Source organism: Dermatophagoides farinae, chromosome 4 (assembly GCF_024713945.1).
Source record: "Dermatophagoides farinae isolate YC_2012a chromosome 4, ASM2471394v1, whole genome shotgun sequence".
NCBI lineage: Eukaryota > Metazoa > Arthropoda > Arachnida > Sarcoptiformes > Pyroglyphidae > Dermatophagoides > Dermatophagoides farinae.
In genome coordinates this window covers 5,989,809-6,008,481 of record NC_134680.1, presented here as the reverse complement: position 1 = coordinate 6,008,481, position 18,673 = coordinate 5,989,809, and the positions used below count along the sequence as shown (strand labels likewise).

The window sequence follows — 18,673 nt, the reverse complement described above, 5'->3', positions numbered from 1 at the left end:
ATATAAATGATATATATTGAAATCATCATCATCATCATCAACATTATTTCATTTTTTTTATACATTAAACACAGAAATCATCGTCATCGTCATCATTAATGGTTAATAAAAAAAATGATGAAAAGCAAGAAACTTTGTCAGTCAATGTTAAATCATTTTTTTTAAACATTGATAAATGTCGTGCCACCACTGCCATTGCTTTATATGTGTGTGTGTGTATGATAATATATTAACCATGCCGTTTTTATGTCTGTTTGCCGGCTAATGCATGCATTTAATTATTCAAATTATTCATATTCACATTGATCCATTAATAATTAATCGATTCGATTTCCAAATTCAAACCAACTAAACTAAAACAAGACTTGCTGGTCTGACAAGTCATCATCATCATCATTGTCGTCGTCGTCGTCGTCGTGGTCGTTTTTTTTCCTATTTGCCATTTAATTTTTTTTTGCATAGCAACGAACAAAATATTTCTTGTTTCTCGTTCTCGACATTTTGACGAATTCAATACTTTTATTATTATTTACCACTGTGTGTTTGCTACCACCACAACCTCGACTGCCACTTGTTGTTGTTGTTCCATTATTGGCCAACAAAGCACGTTTTTTTTCGTTCTCTCTCTCTCTCTTTGTTCGCTATTTATTTGCTCCATCATCATCATTATCAACGTAGTTTATTTTCATACGAAACAAAAGCAGTAACTTGATCCATTCGCACACACACACTCATTATTTGGATCATCTGCGGATTTAAACGGGAACAACAACAACAACAACAAAAACGTATTGAAACAATTTAAATTCTGGTAATAATTTTTGTCCATCCATCTATATAAATATTCTAATAAAATCCATTTTTTTTGCCCCCATTTATATGTAGAGAGTTTATTTATTTTCATTGATTTTATTCCGAAATTCGAAACATAAACCGAATCAATCATGGTAATACAAATTTTGTTCAAAAGAAAAAAAAAATTCACTAATTTTAATCATCATCATTATCATAATAGAGTTGTGATGCCGAAACATTTCATATGATACAAAAAGTATTCCAATTACAAGAGGAACGTGAACATTCATTTAAAATATTCGATGAGTAGGTTTTTTTTATTGATTTCTGGTTTTTTTTTAAAAATTTTTTATTGATTTTTCTCTATTCGAAATATATAGAGCATATAAAATCTACATGGGCAATCAATCAAATTGTAATCCAACAAAATTTCGTCAACTAGTAACGGATGCAACTAAAGATTTTAAACGTATAACAAACGGTATGATTGATGTATCGAAATATTTTCGCCATGTTGGTCATGATTATTTGGCCACATTGATCATGTCATTACAAGATGAAGAAGAAAATCGTCTACAATTGAGCGCAAAATTACGAATGGCCAAACAAGAAGCCAGTGATAATTCGGATCAACCAAATTTTTGGAATAAAGTTGCCCATTTAAAAGAATTATATAATAACAGTATTCAAATGATTACTGAATTGATGGAAAAATTGCGTACAGAAACGAATAAATTTTCCTATTGATTTATATTATCATTTGAACATCCATGTAAACCATTGTTTTGTATTGGAAACCAATGAGTCTGCGGCCACTGTTGCTGTAACAGATTAAAAATTTAAAAATTTTTTTCAATTTTCTCTTTATCTCTCTCTCTCTTTCTCATTTATTGTGAAATTTAGGCACATTATTTGATTGATTTGTCCATAGATTGATTGATTTCTTTTTTTTTTTGCAAAAAAAACAAGAATATTCACAGAATTCTACTCTCCACACACACACACACACACACACACACACACACATTGTGTATTTGTTATAATTAGGAATTTTTTTTTACAATTTGCTTTTTCAAATTTATTAAAATATGAAAATATGTTTTTTTTTCGTTTGTGATTTTATTTAAATGACTCTGAGAGGTTTTTATGTTTGGTTGATTGGTTGGTGTTTTTCATCCATCCTTTATTGACTAGCTTCAGCTATAATCGTAAATGTTTTGGCCAAACATTGAACAACCACAAACGAAATGAACACATAAAACATTTACATTCTTTTCATTCCACATCTATCGATTCATTCATTCAAACATTGTAATTTTTTTTTGCAGAAATCAAAAAACAAAACCAGAAAAAAATTTGCCGAAAATTTTTTTATTATCATGATGATGATGATCAAGCGCTGCAAAACCGAAATGAACAAAATTTCAAATTTTTTTTACGATGTTTGTCGTTGAATATATAAAAATAGAAGAAGAAAACAAATTACGACTCTTGTTCAATGATTTTGATGGAAGAAATTCTTGTTGTTCCTTGTTAGTTTTTTTTTGTGAAGGCCGACGACACCTTTTTGGACACATACACAGGTACAGATGTTGTTTTTTTTTGCCGTAAAATTTCTTGTTGTTGTTGTTGTTGAAAAACATTTTGTTTATTAATGTCTGTTTCTGTCTATGTGTGTGTGCGTGTGTGTTTGCGTCTAGTAATCATATAATTCGGGTAACTAAATTAACAAAAAAAAAATTTAATTACAACAAATTAAATGATCATTGACCATCGCATAGGATGAAGAAAAAAAAAATTTGGGCCATAATTCTAATCAGAATAACTATTAGTTAGAATCGAACGAGTATTCATTGATTTTTCATCATCAAAACCCGATTATCATCATGTGTGTGGTTTTTTTTTGCAGTTCAAAGATTTCTTATCAGATCAAATTAGATTTTGGTTAAAATTTCTTTTTCTGATCATTCAAAGACAATTGAAAGAGGTGGCAATAGTGATGGTGGTGAAAATGATGATTGAATAAAATGAATGAATGAAGCATATATACACTGTCTACTATAATCAACGAATCAGAACTACTAGAAACTGCTAATAATAATCAGCAGGGGCTCTTTCGTTTTTTTTTGACTGGGCACCCTACCATTTAGAATATTTCTTCTTTTTTCGTTTTTTTTTTTTTTTTTTTTTTTGGTTATAATAATGGTGATAATAACAATAATTTTTAGGTAATAATAATAATGATGATGATGAGCTGCTACTTTAAATATGGTATACAATTGTATTTCTACTGTGTTTTTGTGTGATGGATGATCATCATCATCACATTATTTTTTTTTATTGAAGCAAGAAAGATGGGTGGTGGTGGTGGTATTGTGCACCCAATGGTCCATACAAGAATTGTACCAAAAAAAAAAAAAAAAAAAATTTCAATTTCAATTGCTGTTCTGTTGTCCAACAAGGGCCGCCACCACCACCACCACCACCACCATGAACGACACATGAAATCTGATGGCCTGAAGGATATTTGGGTTGAGCTTTTTTTTGAGAAAAAAAATTTTTTTTTCTTCTAGAAATTCTTTCGTTTAAAAAAAAAAAAATTTTCAAATTGAATTCACACACACACACATGCGCACATGTTTTGTTTTGTGGCGTCAACTCGATATTTTCCAGATATTTCAATTTTTCAATTAAAATTTCAATTTCAAATCTAAATAAAATTGAATTAAACGATGATGATCATCGACATTACAAGTCGGTTTTTTTTCTTGGTTCAATAATTGATATTATTTCATTGGTGATGGTTGCAAACCAACGAATCAACCAACCGACCAAAAAAAACATACCTGTAAACACACAAATTCGATTCGATTCAAAAATTTTTTTTTTCACCATTTTCAACTTGGGTCCCTTGTTGTTGTTGTTGTTCGAACAAAAAAAAAAAATTTTATTCAATCAAATAGTGACCAAAAATGATACCTGTGTATGTGTGTGTGTGTGGGTGCTTCTATTGTTGTTGTCATTTGTATTGGAAAAAAATTGTTGTTTTGACAAGAAGACCAAACACACAGACAATAGGTCAACCAACCGCAACAAGTTGTTGTTGTTTTCTTTATTGTTTGGGTGATGAGATCACCCATAGCGAGAAATTGATATTGATATTGATATATTGAATTTTATTCGGACCTACCTGGCTGACTGGCTGGCTAGCTGAATGGCTAACTTGGCAGGATCAGCCACAGCTGTATATCTATATATACTTATTATTTGCTGATGATGATGATGGTTTACAACTTAAAATTGATATAACCACCACAAAATGTTGGTGGCGGCGGCAACCTAAGTTTTGAGTGTATGTGTGTGTCATTTATGGATCATCATCAAATTTAAATTTGGATCAGAAAATAAGGTGGTTGGTGGTTTCTTTTTCAAGTTATTTCAAGAATTTTTTTTCTTTTCTTTTCTTTTGCTTAAAAACCCCATTCATGAAAACTTTACAAATTTTTTTTCTCTCTGCTAGTGAAAACCGATTTGTTATCGTTTTCAATTGTCAAATAATCGGTTTTTCGTTGTTGTTGTTGTGGAATTTGTTGAGCTGAAAAATTGAATTTTCGTTTAAAAAAAATGACCAATCACTAAATAGGTGACACACTATTATCGGTGGTGGTTGTGAATTAGATATTGATCAAACAAATTGTTTGATTGAATAAAAAAAATTGAATAAAAATCTGGTCAAAATGGACTAGAAGGGCGGAGGAGCATGTTTGTTTTATCGGCATTATATAGTGGTGGAAAATCCGATTAGATTTGATTCAAATTAATTTTTTTTTCTATTTATTGAATTATTTGAATGAAATCGATCTGTGTGTGTGTGTGTCGGGCGCTATTTATCTCATTTTTTGTTGTTGTTGTTCATCTATTTATTTCGTTTTTTGAAATTCTTTACAAATTTTTTCAACAACAACAACAACAACAACGACAAAATTTACATTTTAATTGAATTTTTTGTTTTCATTGTTTGATTTTCAGATTATCCAATGAGAAAAAAAAATTTGATCATTATAATTTGGTGGTTTTTTGGTTAGCCGAAAAGTTTCCGGAATTCACTGGTGGTATGTTTGTGTTTTTGATTTCTTTTTTTTTTTTGTTAGGATTTTTCAATTTAAACCTAAAAAAAAAATACGATGAGAGAAGCATAGATGAATGAATGAATGATGATTCTCTTTTTTTCTTGTACACATTCTAATCATCCATTATCAATTGGTGTAAAAAAAGATTCTGATATGAAAATGAGAAAAAATTTTATTCAACAACAATCCAAATTCCCGAATATATACAAATATATGCTGCTTAGAAATAGAAGAAAACAGGCGGAGCTTGAACTATTCACATTCAATTGTGGCTAGTTAAATAATATCCAATCATAATTGGTGAAATTATCATGATGGCCACGCCTTTCTCACTTGTTACACATACATAACACACAGCACACAACATTCATTCAATTTGACCATTTGCTAGTTCATTGGCTAGAATATTTTTATATATTTTTTTTTACAAACAAAACACTTGTTGATAATGATTGATTCAAATACATTGTCAACAGGTTTTGAAGAAATGAAAAAAAACAACAACTGAATGATATTGATATTGAATGAGTGAGAACGAGTGAGAGAGAGAGAGAGAAAAAAAGAGAAAAGAAAACAATTTAACCATTCAAAATAGTAGAAATGATAGCAAAAAAAATACAGGTAAATTTTCTTGTTCGTGTGTGTTTATTTGACGATTGTTATTATTATCATTATCATTAGCCTAGAATCGAATTCAATTGTCGAATTGAATCAAGACTGAAAACAAATTCTTCATTTTGAAAAAAAGGTGAATGAATGATAATTGAATTCATTTCACACCTAAATTCTCTCTCTCCTCTGCTCTTTGAAATCATTATGAATCATCAATTCTTTAAATGAATGAATTTGGCCACTTTTTTTTTAATAAAGTGATGATAAAAACCAACTAAATTCTTTTCGACAACAACAACAACAAAGATTTTATTTTGTGTTATGTTTTATGACCATCAAAACCGCCATCACCACCATCACCACCGTCATCATCATCGTTCAAAAAGTCCGACAAACTGTTTTGTTAACTTGCAAAATAAAATACAGAAAAAAAATCAACAACAGCAGCAATAATAATCATCATCATCATCATCATTTTTAGCAACCAAATTTGTTTTATTTTTCATTGATTCTGAAAATACAAAATCAGCCAATACCACCGGTGTGCTTGTGTGTGTGTGTGTGTGTGTGCTTGTTCATTTATGTAAATATTTACACGGCCCCTAGACATTACATCAAAATAAAAAAAAACTACGACGACAAGAAATTTGCAAAACCAAGACGATGACGTTTAACACAATTTTTATTTAGAAGTTAAAATCAAACAGAAAAAAAATTTCTGCCTTCTTTCTGCTGATTTATTTGTACGTGTCGGTTTTCTTTTTTTTCGGTTAATATTCAAGTGTGTGTTTCGTGGTTACCGATGGTGATTTTTTTTTGGTTTTGGTTTGTTTCTGGATTATTATTGAGTCTTTTTAAGCTGGTTCCTCTTTTCTGGTTTTGTTGCATGTGTGTGTGTGTTGGTTGGTTGGCTGGTTCCATGATTGATTTCAATTTTTTTTCTTTTGATCGACATTCATCATCATAATCTTTGTCACTTGTTACCATTTTGTGTGATGTGTTTGTTGAGTGATATGATGACGTTTGAAAATTGATTTGTTTTCAATCGAATCCACAACAACAACAACAAACGACAACAGACTTTTGGAGTAAAATGATTGAATTGATTCAAATTCAAAGTTTTGTTGTTTGTAGTTATCATCATCATCTATCGATGAATTATCATTAATGATTCCAATCATCCATTCAAAACGTTAATGATCATCGTCGTCGTTGTTAATTATTTTTTAAATGCAAAAATCAATATGGTTCAACTTTGAACTATTTTTTTTTTGCTTTGCTTGTTTCTCATCACCTATCACAACTTATTTTTTGAAATCTCAACCAAAATCAATCGATCAGCATCAATTTTATTTATATAAACATCATCATCATCATTGATAAAGTTCGAAGGTTAATTTTTTAGATCTGTATTCACACAAACATTGTGAATTCTTGGTTCACTAATAAAATTCATAATCAACATCATTAACCATGATGATGATGATGATGATTATCGATAACAAAAAAAATAACATTGAAACAATGACGAATAACGATAATATTGCCATCAATGATCATTATCATGATCAACAAATATGGCAAAAATCATCAAATTTCATCAATAATAATCAAAATCATCATCATAATAATAATGATAATCAATGCAATAGATCAATAATAATGATCGATAATGAAACAAATCATCAATATAATAAATTGAATGAAATTAGAACCAAATCAAATGATATAATAATAAATGTTAGATTGAAAATGATCGATACATTGAAATTCATCATATGGTTGTTACCATTATCATTTATGTTTGAAATGAAAAGATCTCAACAAAAATCAAATCAACATCAACTAAATAGTCATCATCATCATCATCAAAATCATCATAGGCCATATCATCATAGGTCAAGATCATCATCATCATCATCAACGATATCGATTATTGATCATCAACAACAATTAATGTCCATAATAATAATCATAATGTTAATAATACAACAATCACAATTAACAATGTCATGTGGTCCAGGACGTGGTGGATCACGACGCCGTAGTCCACGTAAATTAATACCATTAGTATTCAAACAACATGTACCAAATGTATCGGAAAATACATTAGGTGCTAGTGGCCTAAACGAAGGTCCAATTACACGTAATCATCGTCGTTTTAAAGAATTGGTTCCAAATTATAACCAAGATATTCTGTTTAAAGATGAAGAAGGTACCGGTGCTGATCGTCTTATGACACAGGTATGTATTATGCATGTATTATAAATTTTCAAATTTAGCTGTGCCAATGGTCATGGTCATATGGTCATCCATTTAAATTTATTCATGAATTTTTAATTTATGAACTGTTTTTGTCTTTGATTTGATTTTTTATGACTTTTTTTTTGGAAAATTCAAATTCTATTCAAAATTCATTTTATTCATTCACGCATCAACACATATTCTGAATTTGAAAAAAAAACTTTTTCGAATGGATTAACGAATCGAAAGGATTTAATTACCATGTGTGTGTGTGTGAAAAAAAATTAATGACATTTTCGCCCATCATCTTCATCATCATCATTTGAATTGAAAATCGATTCCTGCAAATCTTTCTATCTCTTTTTCCGAAATTTAAAAAAAAAAATTCTTAAATTCAGAAACACGAAAACATTTAAATTATTTTCATCATCATCATCATCATCGTCCAAAAAAAAATGGCCATAAATATTTCACCAAACATACACACACACCACTACCACTACATACAGAGACCATATAAAAAAAATAGATTTGATGATGATGTATGGCCCTCAATTTTGTTTTGGTGTTGATTTTTTATGATGATGATGATGATGATGATGTATAATATGTTTTTTTCTGGATTTAATTTATCTTTTTTTTCTATTGAAGAGAAAAAAACCTGAATGATGATGATGAAGAAAACCGAGATGATCATCATCGTTGTCGTCATAGTCATAGTCGCCGTCGCCAATATAATTGAAGAATGATGACAATTTAATGACCATTTCATATGGCTAAAGCTAAGCTAAAAACCACAAACTGAAGATCATTGATTATCATCATCATCATCATGATCATCGTCGTCGATGGATTTAATTCATTATTATTTTTTTTTTTATATATCCACAGATTCTGGTTATATTTTTGTTGTTGTTGTTGTTGTCATGGTTGACCATTAAAGGTTGAAGTTCATCAAAGTATTACTTCTTCAAAGAAGGATCAAATTTACTGGTGACGATGATGATGATGATGAAGTTGACCGGTGAAAATTAAATTTTTTTTTTCATCAAACACAACCAATTTGAAGCAAAACAAGAATGTCATCAAGTGTTTTTTCTAGTTTCTATAGAAAGGCGTATTTCCTTTTTTTTCATGATGAATGAAAAAAAAAATGTCATAGGTCATGATGAATGAAAAACATATGTATGCCACAACAGCAACACCTTGTTTGTTGTTGACAATTTTATTATTATTATTATTATTATTTATTATCACTCAGATCCTGTCTTGTGTTTGTCCAAAAAAAAATTTATTTATTAACCTTACACACACGTATATAAATCAAACAAACGCAAAAAGGTCATTCAGTTGTTTTTAATTATTTGTTATTTGGCCACAATAACAACTACTACTACTACTAATTGATTACCAAAAGTGGAATGTTAATGTTGTCTGTTGTTATCTTGTTGTTGTTGTTGTTGTTTCGTTTTCATCATCATTGAAATGAAAAATCAGATTAAATTCAAGATTTTGTGCAAAAAAAAACTCTTTTTTTTCCATAAAGTTTGACCAGATCAGATTAAATGACCACCAATTAGTGTTTGCGATAATCGTGGGAAATTTTTTTTTCTCTGTTAAATGACAAAAAACAACAACAACAACAAGGTGTCGTGTTTTGGCCAATTAAATTTTGTTTGAGAAATTTTTCAAGAAATTTTCTTGCCGAAAAATTTTTTTTTTAAACATCTACAGAGATTACATTTGTCATCATGATGAAAACGAATGAATTTCCACCACACACCACACTCGCAGACTGGTGATTAATTAATTGATTGACCGAATAAATCATCATGGAAATTGAACGAACAAACAGAGAGAGAGAGAGAAAAAAAAACTATAAACTTGAGATATGAAATTCTCAACAACAACACATCATCCGCCGCCGAGCAACATCATCATTTCATATTTAACAACAGAACAACACAGAAAAAAAAATGACATATGGTATGGTATCTTGAACACAGCATTCCGGCTGTTTTTTTTTAATTCGGTATAAAATGAATGCCCAGAAAAAAAATTCTTTACATCCAAATCTCTTTCAATATTTCAAGTTTGATTATTATTTATGGACAAAATTTGTTACCTGGGTGTTTTTTTCATTCGTTTTATTCGTTTCGTTCGTGAATGAAAAAAAAAATAATCATGTTCACAAGCAAATATGACAAGCCCAAAAAAAAAAAAATGTATAAATAACCACCACCACCAGTAAATCTAAATTATTATAATCAGGTGATATTTTGGTTGCGATGGAGAGAGAGAGAGAGTTCTTTTGTTTTTTTCCATTGAATTTTTATCAAATCATTATTTTGTTGGTGTTATAAGTCAAGATGAAAATAAAAAAAAACCTCATCTATAGGGTTTTTTTCTTGTTGCTGTTGGCTAACACCTATATATACAACACCAGTTTTACTGGTGGTGGTGGTGTTGGTATGCAGTATGTTCATCAATTGTGATTTGTTTTTTTTTGTTGTAGGAAAATTCAACATCCGTGTTGTTTAGTGTGATATAATGGCTGTGTTGTTGGTGTTGGTGTTGGTGGTTATGGCTAGTTTCTTGGTATTTCATTTTTTTTTCGTTCTGTACTGGACTATATTAACTAACAAGGAGTATAATGTAGTTGACCATTTCCATGACCAGTAGATAGATGGCCAGGGTCACATTCTTTGAAAAAAATTTTGTTTCGTTCATTTGGTCCATTGTTGTTGTTGTTGTTGTTGGTGTTGGTGTTAGATATATAGTTTTGATTTCGTTTTTCTTGTTGTTTGTTTGTTCGTGCAAGTTTTTCGTTTTGTTTTGTTTTCTCATATAGAAATGGTCAAGCGGTCTTTTTTGTTGTTGTTGTCGTAGTTTTTTTTCATTCGAAAAAAAATTGAATTTTTCATTTCATTTCATTCCATTTTACAATTCAACAAAGAAGAAGGAGAGGGGGACAAAAAACATGACCGAAACAAACAACAAAAAAACCTTGATGATGAAAAACTCGATCATCATCATGATCGTCAATGATGATGATCGAAAAGTTAATGCTAACAAGTTACATGGCTATTGATGATGATGATGATCATCATCATCATCAAATGGTGGCCGACCGACCGACCGACAAAAAAAAAAAACGAAAATTCTCTGTGGTGGCCATCGACCACCACCACAGCCACTGATCATGATGATGATGATGGTGTTTAAGTGTGTACACTTTACTTAAATTCTTAGTATGTTTGGTGCTCCATTAAATGAAAGAAAAAAAAGTTCAAAGAACAGAAACATACACACACACATACACAGGTCATGGCTATTTTCAAATGTGCACATCTAGCTAGGTGGTCATCATTTACACACACACACAGCACAGCACAGCACAGGTAGCGATCATCAAATGATGGTGATGATGATGATAGTATTGGGTGCACTCTGTTTTTCTATCTTTTTCTTTCTGCATTGAAATTTGGTTGAATTTTTTTTTTGAAATTTTCATTTTCATTTTGTTGTTGTTGTTGTTCACAATGACTTTTTGTTGTTGTTGTTGTTTTCGGATAAATAGTAGGTAGTAGAAATCATTATTAGAAATAGAAAAAAAACTCGTGCACACTGTGTGTGTGTTTCACCTTCAGCTTTCATGACGACGACGACGACGACGAAAGACGTTTCCCACCTTATACTACTACTACCCCCTTTAAAAAAATGGTAAATTATATTTCTGCTGTGTGAGTAAAGAAATTGGGTGTTTCTTTTTTTTCATTGAAGTTGGTCCTGAAAAAAAGTTTTTGACCATTTTACTTCAATTCACCCTATTTATTCTGTACACATGCACGCACAATGGCAGCCTGTTGAATGTTTTTTTTTTTGTATCCGATGCACGATGTATATGTGTACGGTTTTATAGTTAGTTTAAACCATCATATCCTTGTTGTTGTTGTTGATGATGATGATGATGATAGTTTGATTAAGGTGGTGGTAATGGTAATGGTGGTTTATTCATTCATTCATTCATTCAACCATTGATTTCGTAAATTCAATCATTTATCATTGGAAATTTTTTTTCTTTTTTGAGAATGAAAAAAAAAATTCTTGCAAAAAAAACTGGATGGTAAGAAACTTGCATTCCAAAATAATGATTTTTTTTTATCCTACACATCCATTGCACATACTCCCACCACCATTTTTTTTTCTTCTTTTGTTTAGTATTCAAACGAATAAAATAGACACCCAGTGGCCAATGATAATAATGATAATGGTCATCATCATCATCATCATCATCATTGATCGATAATCACTTTCAATTCATAAAAAAAACAAACGTTTGTGATATGTATTGGTGGTCATAAACATATAAATTTTTAGGTCTTTTGGGTTTCTTTCTCTGGTTGCCGCTATTGACAATTAATTTTTTGTGTTGTTGTTGTCCAAGTTTTTTTTCTGGAATTTAAATTTTTAGAAGAGAAAGTTATTGATTACAACCATTCTGTGTGTGTGTTTGTGTGTGTTTTATGGCTCATGGCACCGTAGGAAGAATTTCCAATACGAACAACAACAACAACAACGGGAAAAAAAATTTCTCACGGTTCGATTGAATTTTTTTTTTCGTTTTGCTTTCGTATCTTGTCTCTTTGGTCCTAGGTCCGTGAAATTACCTTTGGTGCAATGTCTGTATGTGTGTGTGTGTGTGTGTGTTATGTATACCTGCAATTGGTCTCGGGTAATGAATCGTTAGACAGAAAATTTTTTTTTTTTTACTTTTTTTCGGCATTTTGTTGCGACAAAGTTTTTAATTTAATTTGGCTAATTTCAATGAGATGAATAAGAATTTGATTTGCATGAATTTTTTGTTTGTTTGTTTGTTTGCTTGTGAATTTTTTGTTGTTGTTGTTGAAAACAAAATTAAATTAACCAGTTTAGTAATATGGTGGAATTGGAATATTTTGACAGGTGTCAGGAGGTCATTCGATTCAATCAACAACAACAACAACAACAACAAAAAATGCACTTGAATTTTGTTTGAAAAAAAATTTCAAATTTTTCTTTTTTTTTTGCATTTGAATTTGTTTGCAAACACATTGCAACCAAAAACCACAACAATAACAAACACTTGAAATTCATCGAAAGATTTTTCTTGGTAATTTCCAATCAATTATTGATTCTGTTGTTGTGATTATTACCATTATCCATTGAATAAATAAGAATATTAGCCACTTTGACCTTTTCTATCTTTTTTTTTCTCTCTCTCTCAGGTCAATATACCAGGTCAAGAATGCAAAAGTACAGGTTCAACTATTTATTTATTCATTTATTTCATTTTCACTAAACTTGATTTGAATTTTTAAACAACAACAGCAGAAATTTAAAAATTCAGCAAACAACAACAACAACTGGACAACAAAAGTCAATAAATCTTCTGATTGATAAATTCAATTTAGTGCAAACAACACTTGTTGTCCAAATGTTTTTGGCCAATAGATAATTGAAAAAAAAGAAAAAAATTCTGCCGAATATTTTGAGATAATAAACTTCTACTTGTTCCACATTGAATTCTTATTCCGGCTATTATTATTAGCCAACAAAGAATTGAAAACACTGACTATACTCTATATATGCAGAATTCAGTGATCACACACAATTTATTTATGAAATATAAGCAGATCTGAACAACAACAACAACAACAAAAAGAAAACAAAGCAAAAAATTAATCCCGAAAAAAAAACAGAATGAAATGAATGTCACATATGTCACACACACACAAGCAAAACTAATCTGAAAAAATGTATGAATGAATGACAGAAAAAGCAAAATATTTATTTGATCCAATCAAAATACCTTAATGAATAGTGTGTGTGTGTGTGTGTGTGTAAGTGAACGTTTTGTCATTTCATTTGCATTTTTATTCACTAAATACACCATCAACATTTGTTTGTTTGTTTCGGCATATTTCTCTTTTATTTTATTGTGAAAAATAAAAATATTAATCTTCACGGTATATTTATACAGGTAATTTTTTTTTCGTTCTGTATGACAAAACATACGCACACACATACACACACTGGAAATTGTTTGTCATTTTAATTTTCATTTCTAGTTGTTGTTGTTGTTGTTGTTGTTGTTTTAAGATAAACCCAAACTACAAAGACAACAACAAAGTTGATAATGTAATGTACAAACATAAACAACAACAAAAAAGTGTGTGTGTGTGTGTGTAAACAACAACAGAAGCACAACAATATTGATTCCTGTACTTTGTGTGTGTGTGTGTGTGTGTAGTGTGTAGAATGTAAAGAATTTTTTTCTTAATTTTGATTGTTTGTTCACACACGCACACACATATACAAATATTCGGTAGGTTTAATTCATTCATTAGTCATTAAATCATTTTCATATGACAATGTTTGAATGAGAAAGAGAAAGAGAGAGAGGAAACAAAACACCAACTACCGGGTGGTTGTGATTGATTTTTGTTTTGTTTTGTTTTGTTTGGACAAAATTTCTGGAATTCACTGTACATTTTTACTTTCATTTCATAAACGACACCTGTTCTTTGTATTGCTCTGTGTGTGTTGTTGTTGTTGTTGTTGTTTTTTTTTATTGAAGATAATCCTTGTTGAAATCTAATCAAATCAATAAACATTGAAAGTATAGCCGGTATAACATCAATCGATGAGACAAAAAAGGTGCCAAATGATGATCATGATCATGATCATGTCACAATGAATTAGTTGAATGATTTGTTTCGTTTTTTTTATGAAATTTAATTCTCATCGTAGTCGTCATTATCATTTTGGATTATCAGTAACAACAACAAAAAGACGGATGATTAATGATGCTGTCATTTTTATCCATGAAAAAAAAATCATATCATATCATTTTTTTTACATTGTTGTTGTTGTTGTTTTTAACTAATTTATTCCGCCACCAACTACAGAACAACAACAACAACAACAAAATCAATTATCAACATTCAATTTGATCAATCGATCAGAGATGAGAAAAAAAAAGATAAAAATGTCACAAGAAACAAAAAATGTCATAATTTAACATTTGAATTGACTTGTTGCTGTCGTTGTTTTTTGTTTTTTTTTTTATGAATCGAAAATTGATTGATTTGAAATTTTCTTCTTGTTTTTTCTCCACAGAGATTAAAAGAAAAACTAAATACATTGGCCATATCGGTAATGAATCAATGGCCTGGTGTACGATTACGTGTAACCGAAGGCTGGGATGAAGACGGTTCACATGCATCAAATTCATTACATTATGAAGGCCGTGCCGTCGATATAACAACCAGTGATCGTGATCGTTCTAAATATGGTATGTTGGCCAGATTAGCCGTTGAAGCCGGTTTCGATTGGGTTTATTATGAATCACGTTTTCATATTCATTGTTCAGTGAAATCAGGTAAGAGAAACAAAACAAAAAATGATCAATTTCAATTGCCAAAAAAAAAACAAAAAAAAATCAATTAAAACCCAAAAGAGAGAAATAATGACATTGTGGACAATTGTTTTATTGATCGATTATTCATTTATTGATTTATATCGATATAAAAATAATCAATCGATAATGATTATTGTTGTCGTTGTTGTTGTTGTTTTTGACGACAAATTTCATTCACGAAAAAAAAATTACATTACAATGGTGAATTGAGGCCATAAAATTGCCCGTTTGGGTTTGTGTGTTTGTCGCATTTTTTTTTTTTTTTTTTTTTTTTTTTTTTTTTTGGTTGTTGTTGTGGACAAATTAAATTATTTTATTATGATTACAACAACAACAACAACAAATGATTGAAATGGAAAAATGACGAAAAAAAAAAATAATTTTCATTCTGTTTACTGTGTTTTATCTCACACTGTGATTACAATTGGTGACAAATTTTTTTTTTGTCCAACCAAGGCAATCAATCGATCGATTGATTTTGGGTACTGTAATGGTCGAGATAAACAAAAAAAGAAAAAGAATTTACCCACCGATATAATCGATTATCATTTTTATTATTATTATTATTACCGGTCAAAAAGTTAGTGAGCAAGAGAGAGAGAGTATGATAATTGATTTTCATTCAACAAACACAGTAATGGTATAGGGTTATTATTCAGGTAAATTGTAATTTCTATTTTTGTGAAAAAAAATTTGATTGCAAAATGACACTTCTTGTTGTCGTTGTTTTTTATTTTTTTGTGTGATTGTGTAATACGATTACAGAATAGAATGGAATTTTCAATTGTCAAATTTGAATGAATTTTTTTTTGTTGTTTTTTTGTTTTTGTTCACCATTGAATTCATTCATTATTCCAAATGGACAAAATGATTTTTTTTTCGTTGGTTTGTTTGTTTGTTTGTTTTGAACCAAAAAAAAAATCGCCGCAACAAAACAATGAAAATGATCGGATTTTGAAAATTGAACGAAAACAAAAAAATTTTAAATCCGATTTCCTTTTTTTTCTCTGTGTGTGTGTACACGCGAGATAGATTCATTCGAGCTAGATAGTTTGATAGTTAGCTCCCTGTATTGAGAATAAGTGATGGTCATTTTTTTTTGAGAAAAAGAAGCAGAAAAAAAGCTAATCTTTCGACGACCTCAAACATGAACAACACAGTTTTAATTTTTTTTTCCTTTTTCATTTACTTTTCATTTTCAATTTATAAATAAATAAATTTTAAAAGTCATCCATCACTTGTGTGAATATAAATTTGCAAGTTTGGAAATTTTTTTCGTCGATAGATTCAATTCGATTCATTCGATTAGTGATTCCAACAATGTTGAATGATGATGATTATTGCGGTGTGTGTGTGTGTGTATGTCGAATTAACGCACACAAATACACACACACTGAAACAAACAAACAAACACACCGCGAATGACCAAATTATTTATTTACTTTAAGATTTTAGATTAGATCAATTCCAATGAAGAAAAAAAAAGTAATTTTCAAATCTTAATTCATTATATACGGGGGACGGAAGAGTAGGGGAAAACGACGAGCATACACACACACACACGTTCCATCAATGACAATTTGTTGTCAGTGTCCGAATTTTCTATTTTTTTTTATAGAAAAACGGATGAATGATTGTGATGACCACCACCACACAAGACTAAATACCACATCATTATCATCATATCATTATAATGATTATGATGATGATGTGATGATGGTGATTTGTTCAAATTTTCTTTTGAAAAGAAAAAAAAACAAAGAAAAAAGAAAGAAAATTTTTTTTTTTTGCCGCCATCATCATCGTCATTGCCATTGCCATTGCCATTCAATTGATCGATCGATCAAAACCGACACAACTGGTGATGACATTGGAAATGAAAATAGAAATGATGAGATAATGTCGATGTTGATGAATGTTTAGTATGATTTGATTGTTGACGATATATTATATGGTGATGACATGATGTCTGTGTATTCACGACGACCACCGCAGACGATTGACATTTTTTTTTTTTTTTTTGGTTTTGTTTCATGGCCGGAATTCACATTTAAAAAAAACAAATTTAATTCACATAAAATTTTATGTTGTACCACCACCACATTGATTGCAACAAAATTGCATTTTAATTAATAATAAAAATAAATCAAGCAAACAAACATTATGATGATCGACCATTAAGATTTGTTGTTTTTTTTTTGATTTTATCAGAAAAAAAATAGTCATTTGTCCACGACAATATAATTTGTCTCCGGTCTCTCAATTGGTTATTGGTTTTTGTCGTTGTTGTTGTTGATTATCTATCGATAAATTGCTAAAAATTTTAACATTTGTTTCGTTTTGTTGCATCATTTATAGAAAAATCTGAATCAGCTCGTAATGGTGGATGTTTCGATCAAAATAGCACTGTTATTGGCCACAATGGTCAAACTATAAATATCGATAATTTACGTATTGGTGATGAAATATTGACAATGAATCCAGCGACTGGCCATCTAGAATATAGTTCCATTATAATGTTTTTAGATCGTAATCCATCGATTGAACGGTTATATTATGAAATTGAAACCGAATTCGGTCGAATGATTACGGCCACACCATCACATTTATTATTCATATCGGACACAGGAAACATTGATGATAAACATGAAGAATTTGTATCGAAAATTGAAATGAATCAATATTTATTTGTGGTCATGAATCAATCTGATAATCAAAACAAATCAGTAGCAGCCGCAGTGGCAGAAACAACACCAAGATTGGAACGTATCATACGTATAAGTACGAAAAAATCCAAAGGAATCTATGCCCCATTGACAGTAACCGGTACAATTGTTGTAAACAATATTGTTGCATCTTGTTATGCCATAATCAATAGCCAACAATTAAGCCATTTATCATTCATACCGATTCGTTGGTTATATCAATTTATCAAATTTGGTGATTATTTATCCCAACAATTACATGTACATCATAGCCAATTAATTATTAGGAGGACGACAAAACAATCTGATCAATCGCCATCGCCATCGCCATCATTACCGATTGGTATACATTGGTATCCACGATTATTGTATACAATGTTTAATTATTTCATTCCAAATGATTACATTTATCAATAATTTTTCATTTCTTTGAATTTGAAATTTTTTTTTTCACTTTGGTTTATTTATTTTATTTTATTTTTTTTTGTCCACAAGTATTTATTATTTTCATCCACATTGACCACATATATACTATATACCATCATTATGCCTGTAAAATAAACATTTTTTTTTTGCATTGATAATCATTTTGTAAATAAAAACAAAAATTGAAAAAAGATTGGCCAGTGTGGGGATCGAAGTCTGAATTTTATTTTTTTTTGCTCAGAATAAAAAAATGTTAATTTCAATTCGGCCAAACAATCCAAATTGCATCATTAATGGGT

At 29.9% G+C, this 18,673-nt stretch overlaps 2 protein-coding genes across 2 annotated transcripts; both read left to right on the top strand.

The window, feature by feature from the left end:
* The first annotated feature begins 154 nt into the window (after positions 1-154).
* Positions 155-1,891, top strand: LOC124490688 (uncharacterized). The gene is made up of 4 exons (XM_047053228.2): positions 155-811; positions 886-947; positions 1,016-1,101; positions 1,176-1,891. Exons 2-4 carry the CDS (start codon positions 945-947, stop codon positions 1,540-1,542), a joined length of 456 nt encoding a protein of 151 aa, XP_046909184.1. The 5' UTR covers positions 155-811; positions 886-944; the 3' UTR covers positions 1,543-1,891.
* A 3,935-nt stretch (positions 1,892-5,826) lies between these two features.
* Positions 5,827-18,482, top strand: hh (hedgehog signaling protein). Its single transcript, XM_047053226.2, has 3 exons — positions 5,827-7,781; positions 14,943-15,204; positions 17,602-18,482. The coding sequence occupies exons 1-3, from the start codon at positions 7,011-7,013 to the stop codon at positions 18,363-18,365; spliced, it is 1,797 nt and encodes a 598-aa protein (XP_046909182.2). The 5' UTR covers positions 5,827-7,010; the 3' UTR covers positions 18,366-18,482.
* The last annotated feature ends 191 nt before the right edge of the window (positions 18,483-18,673 follow it).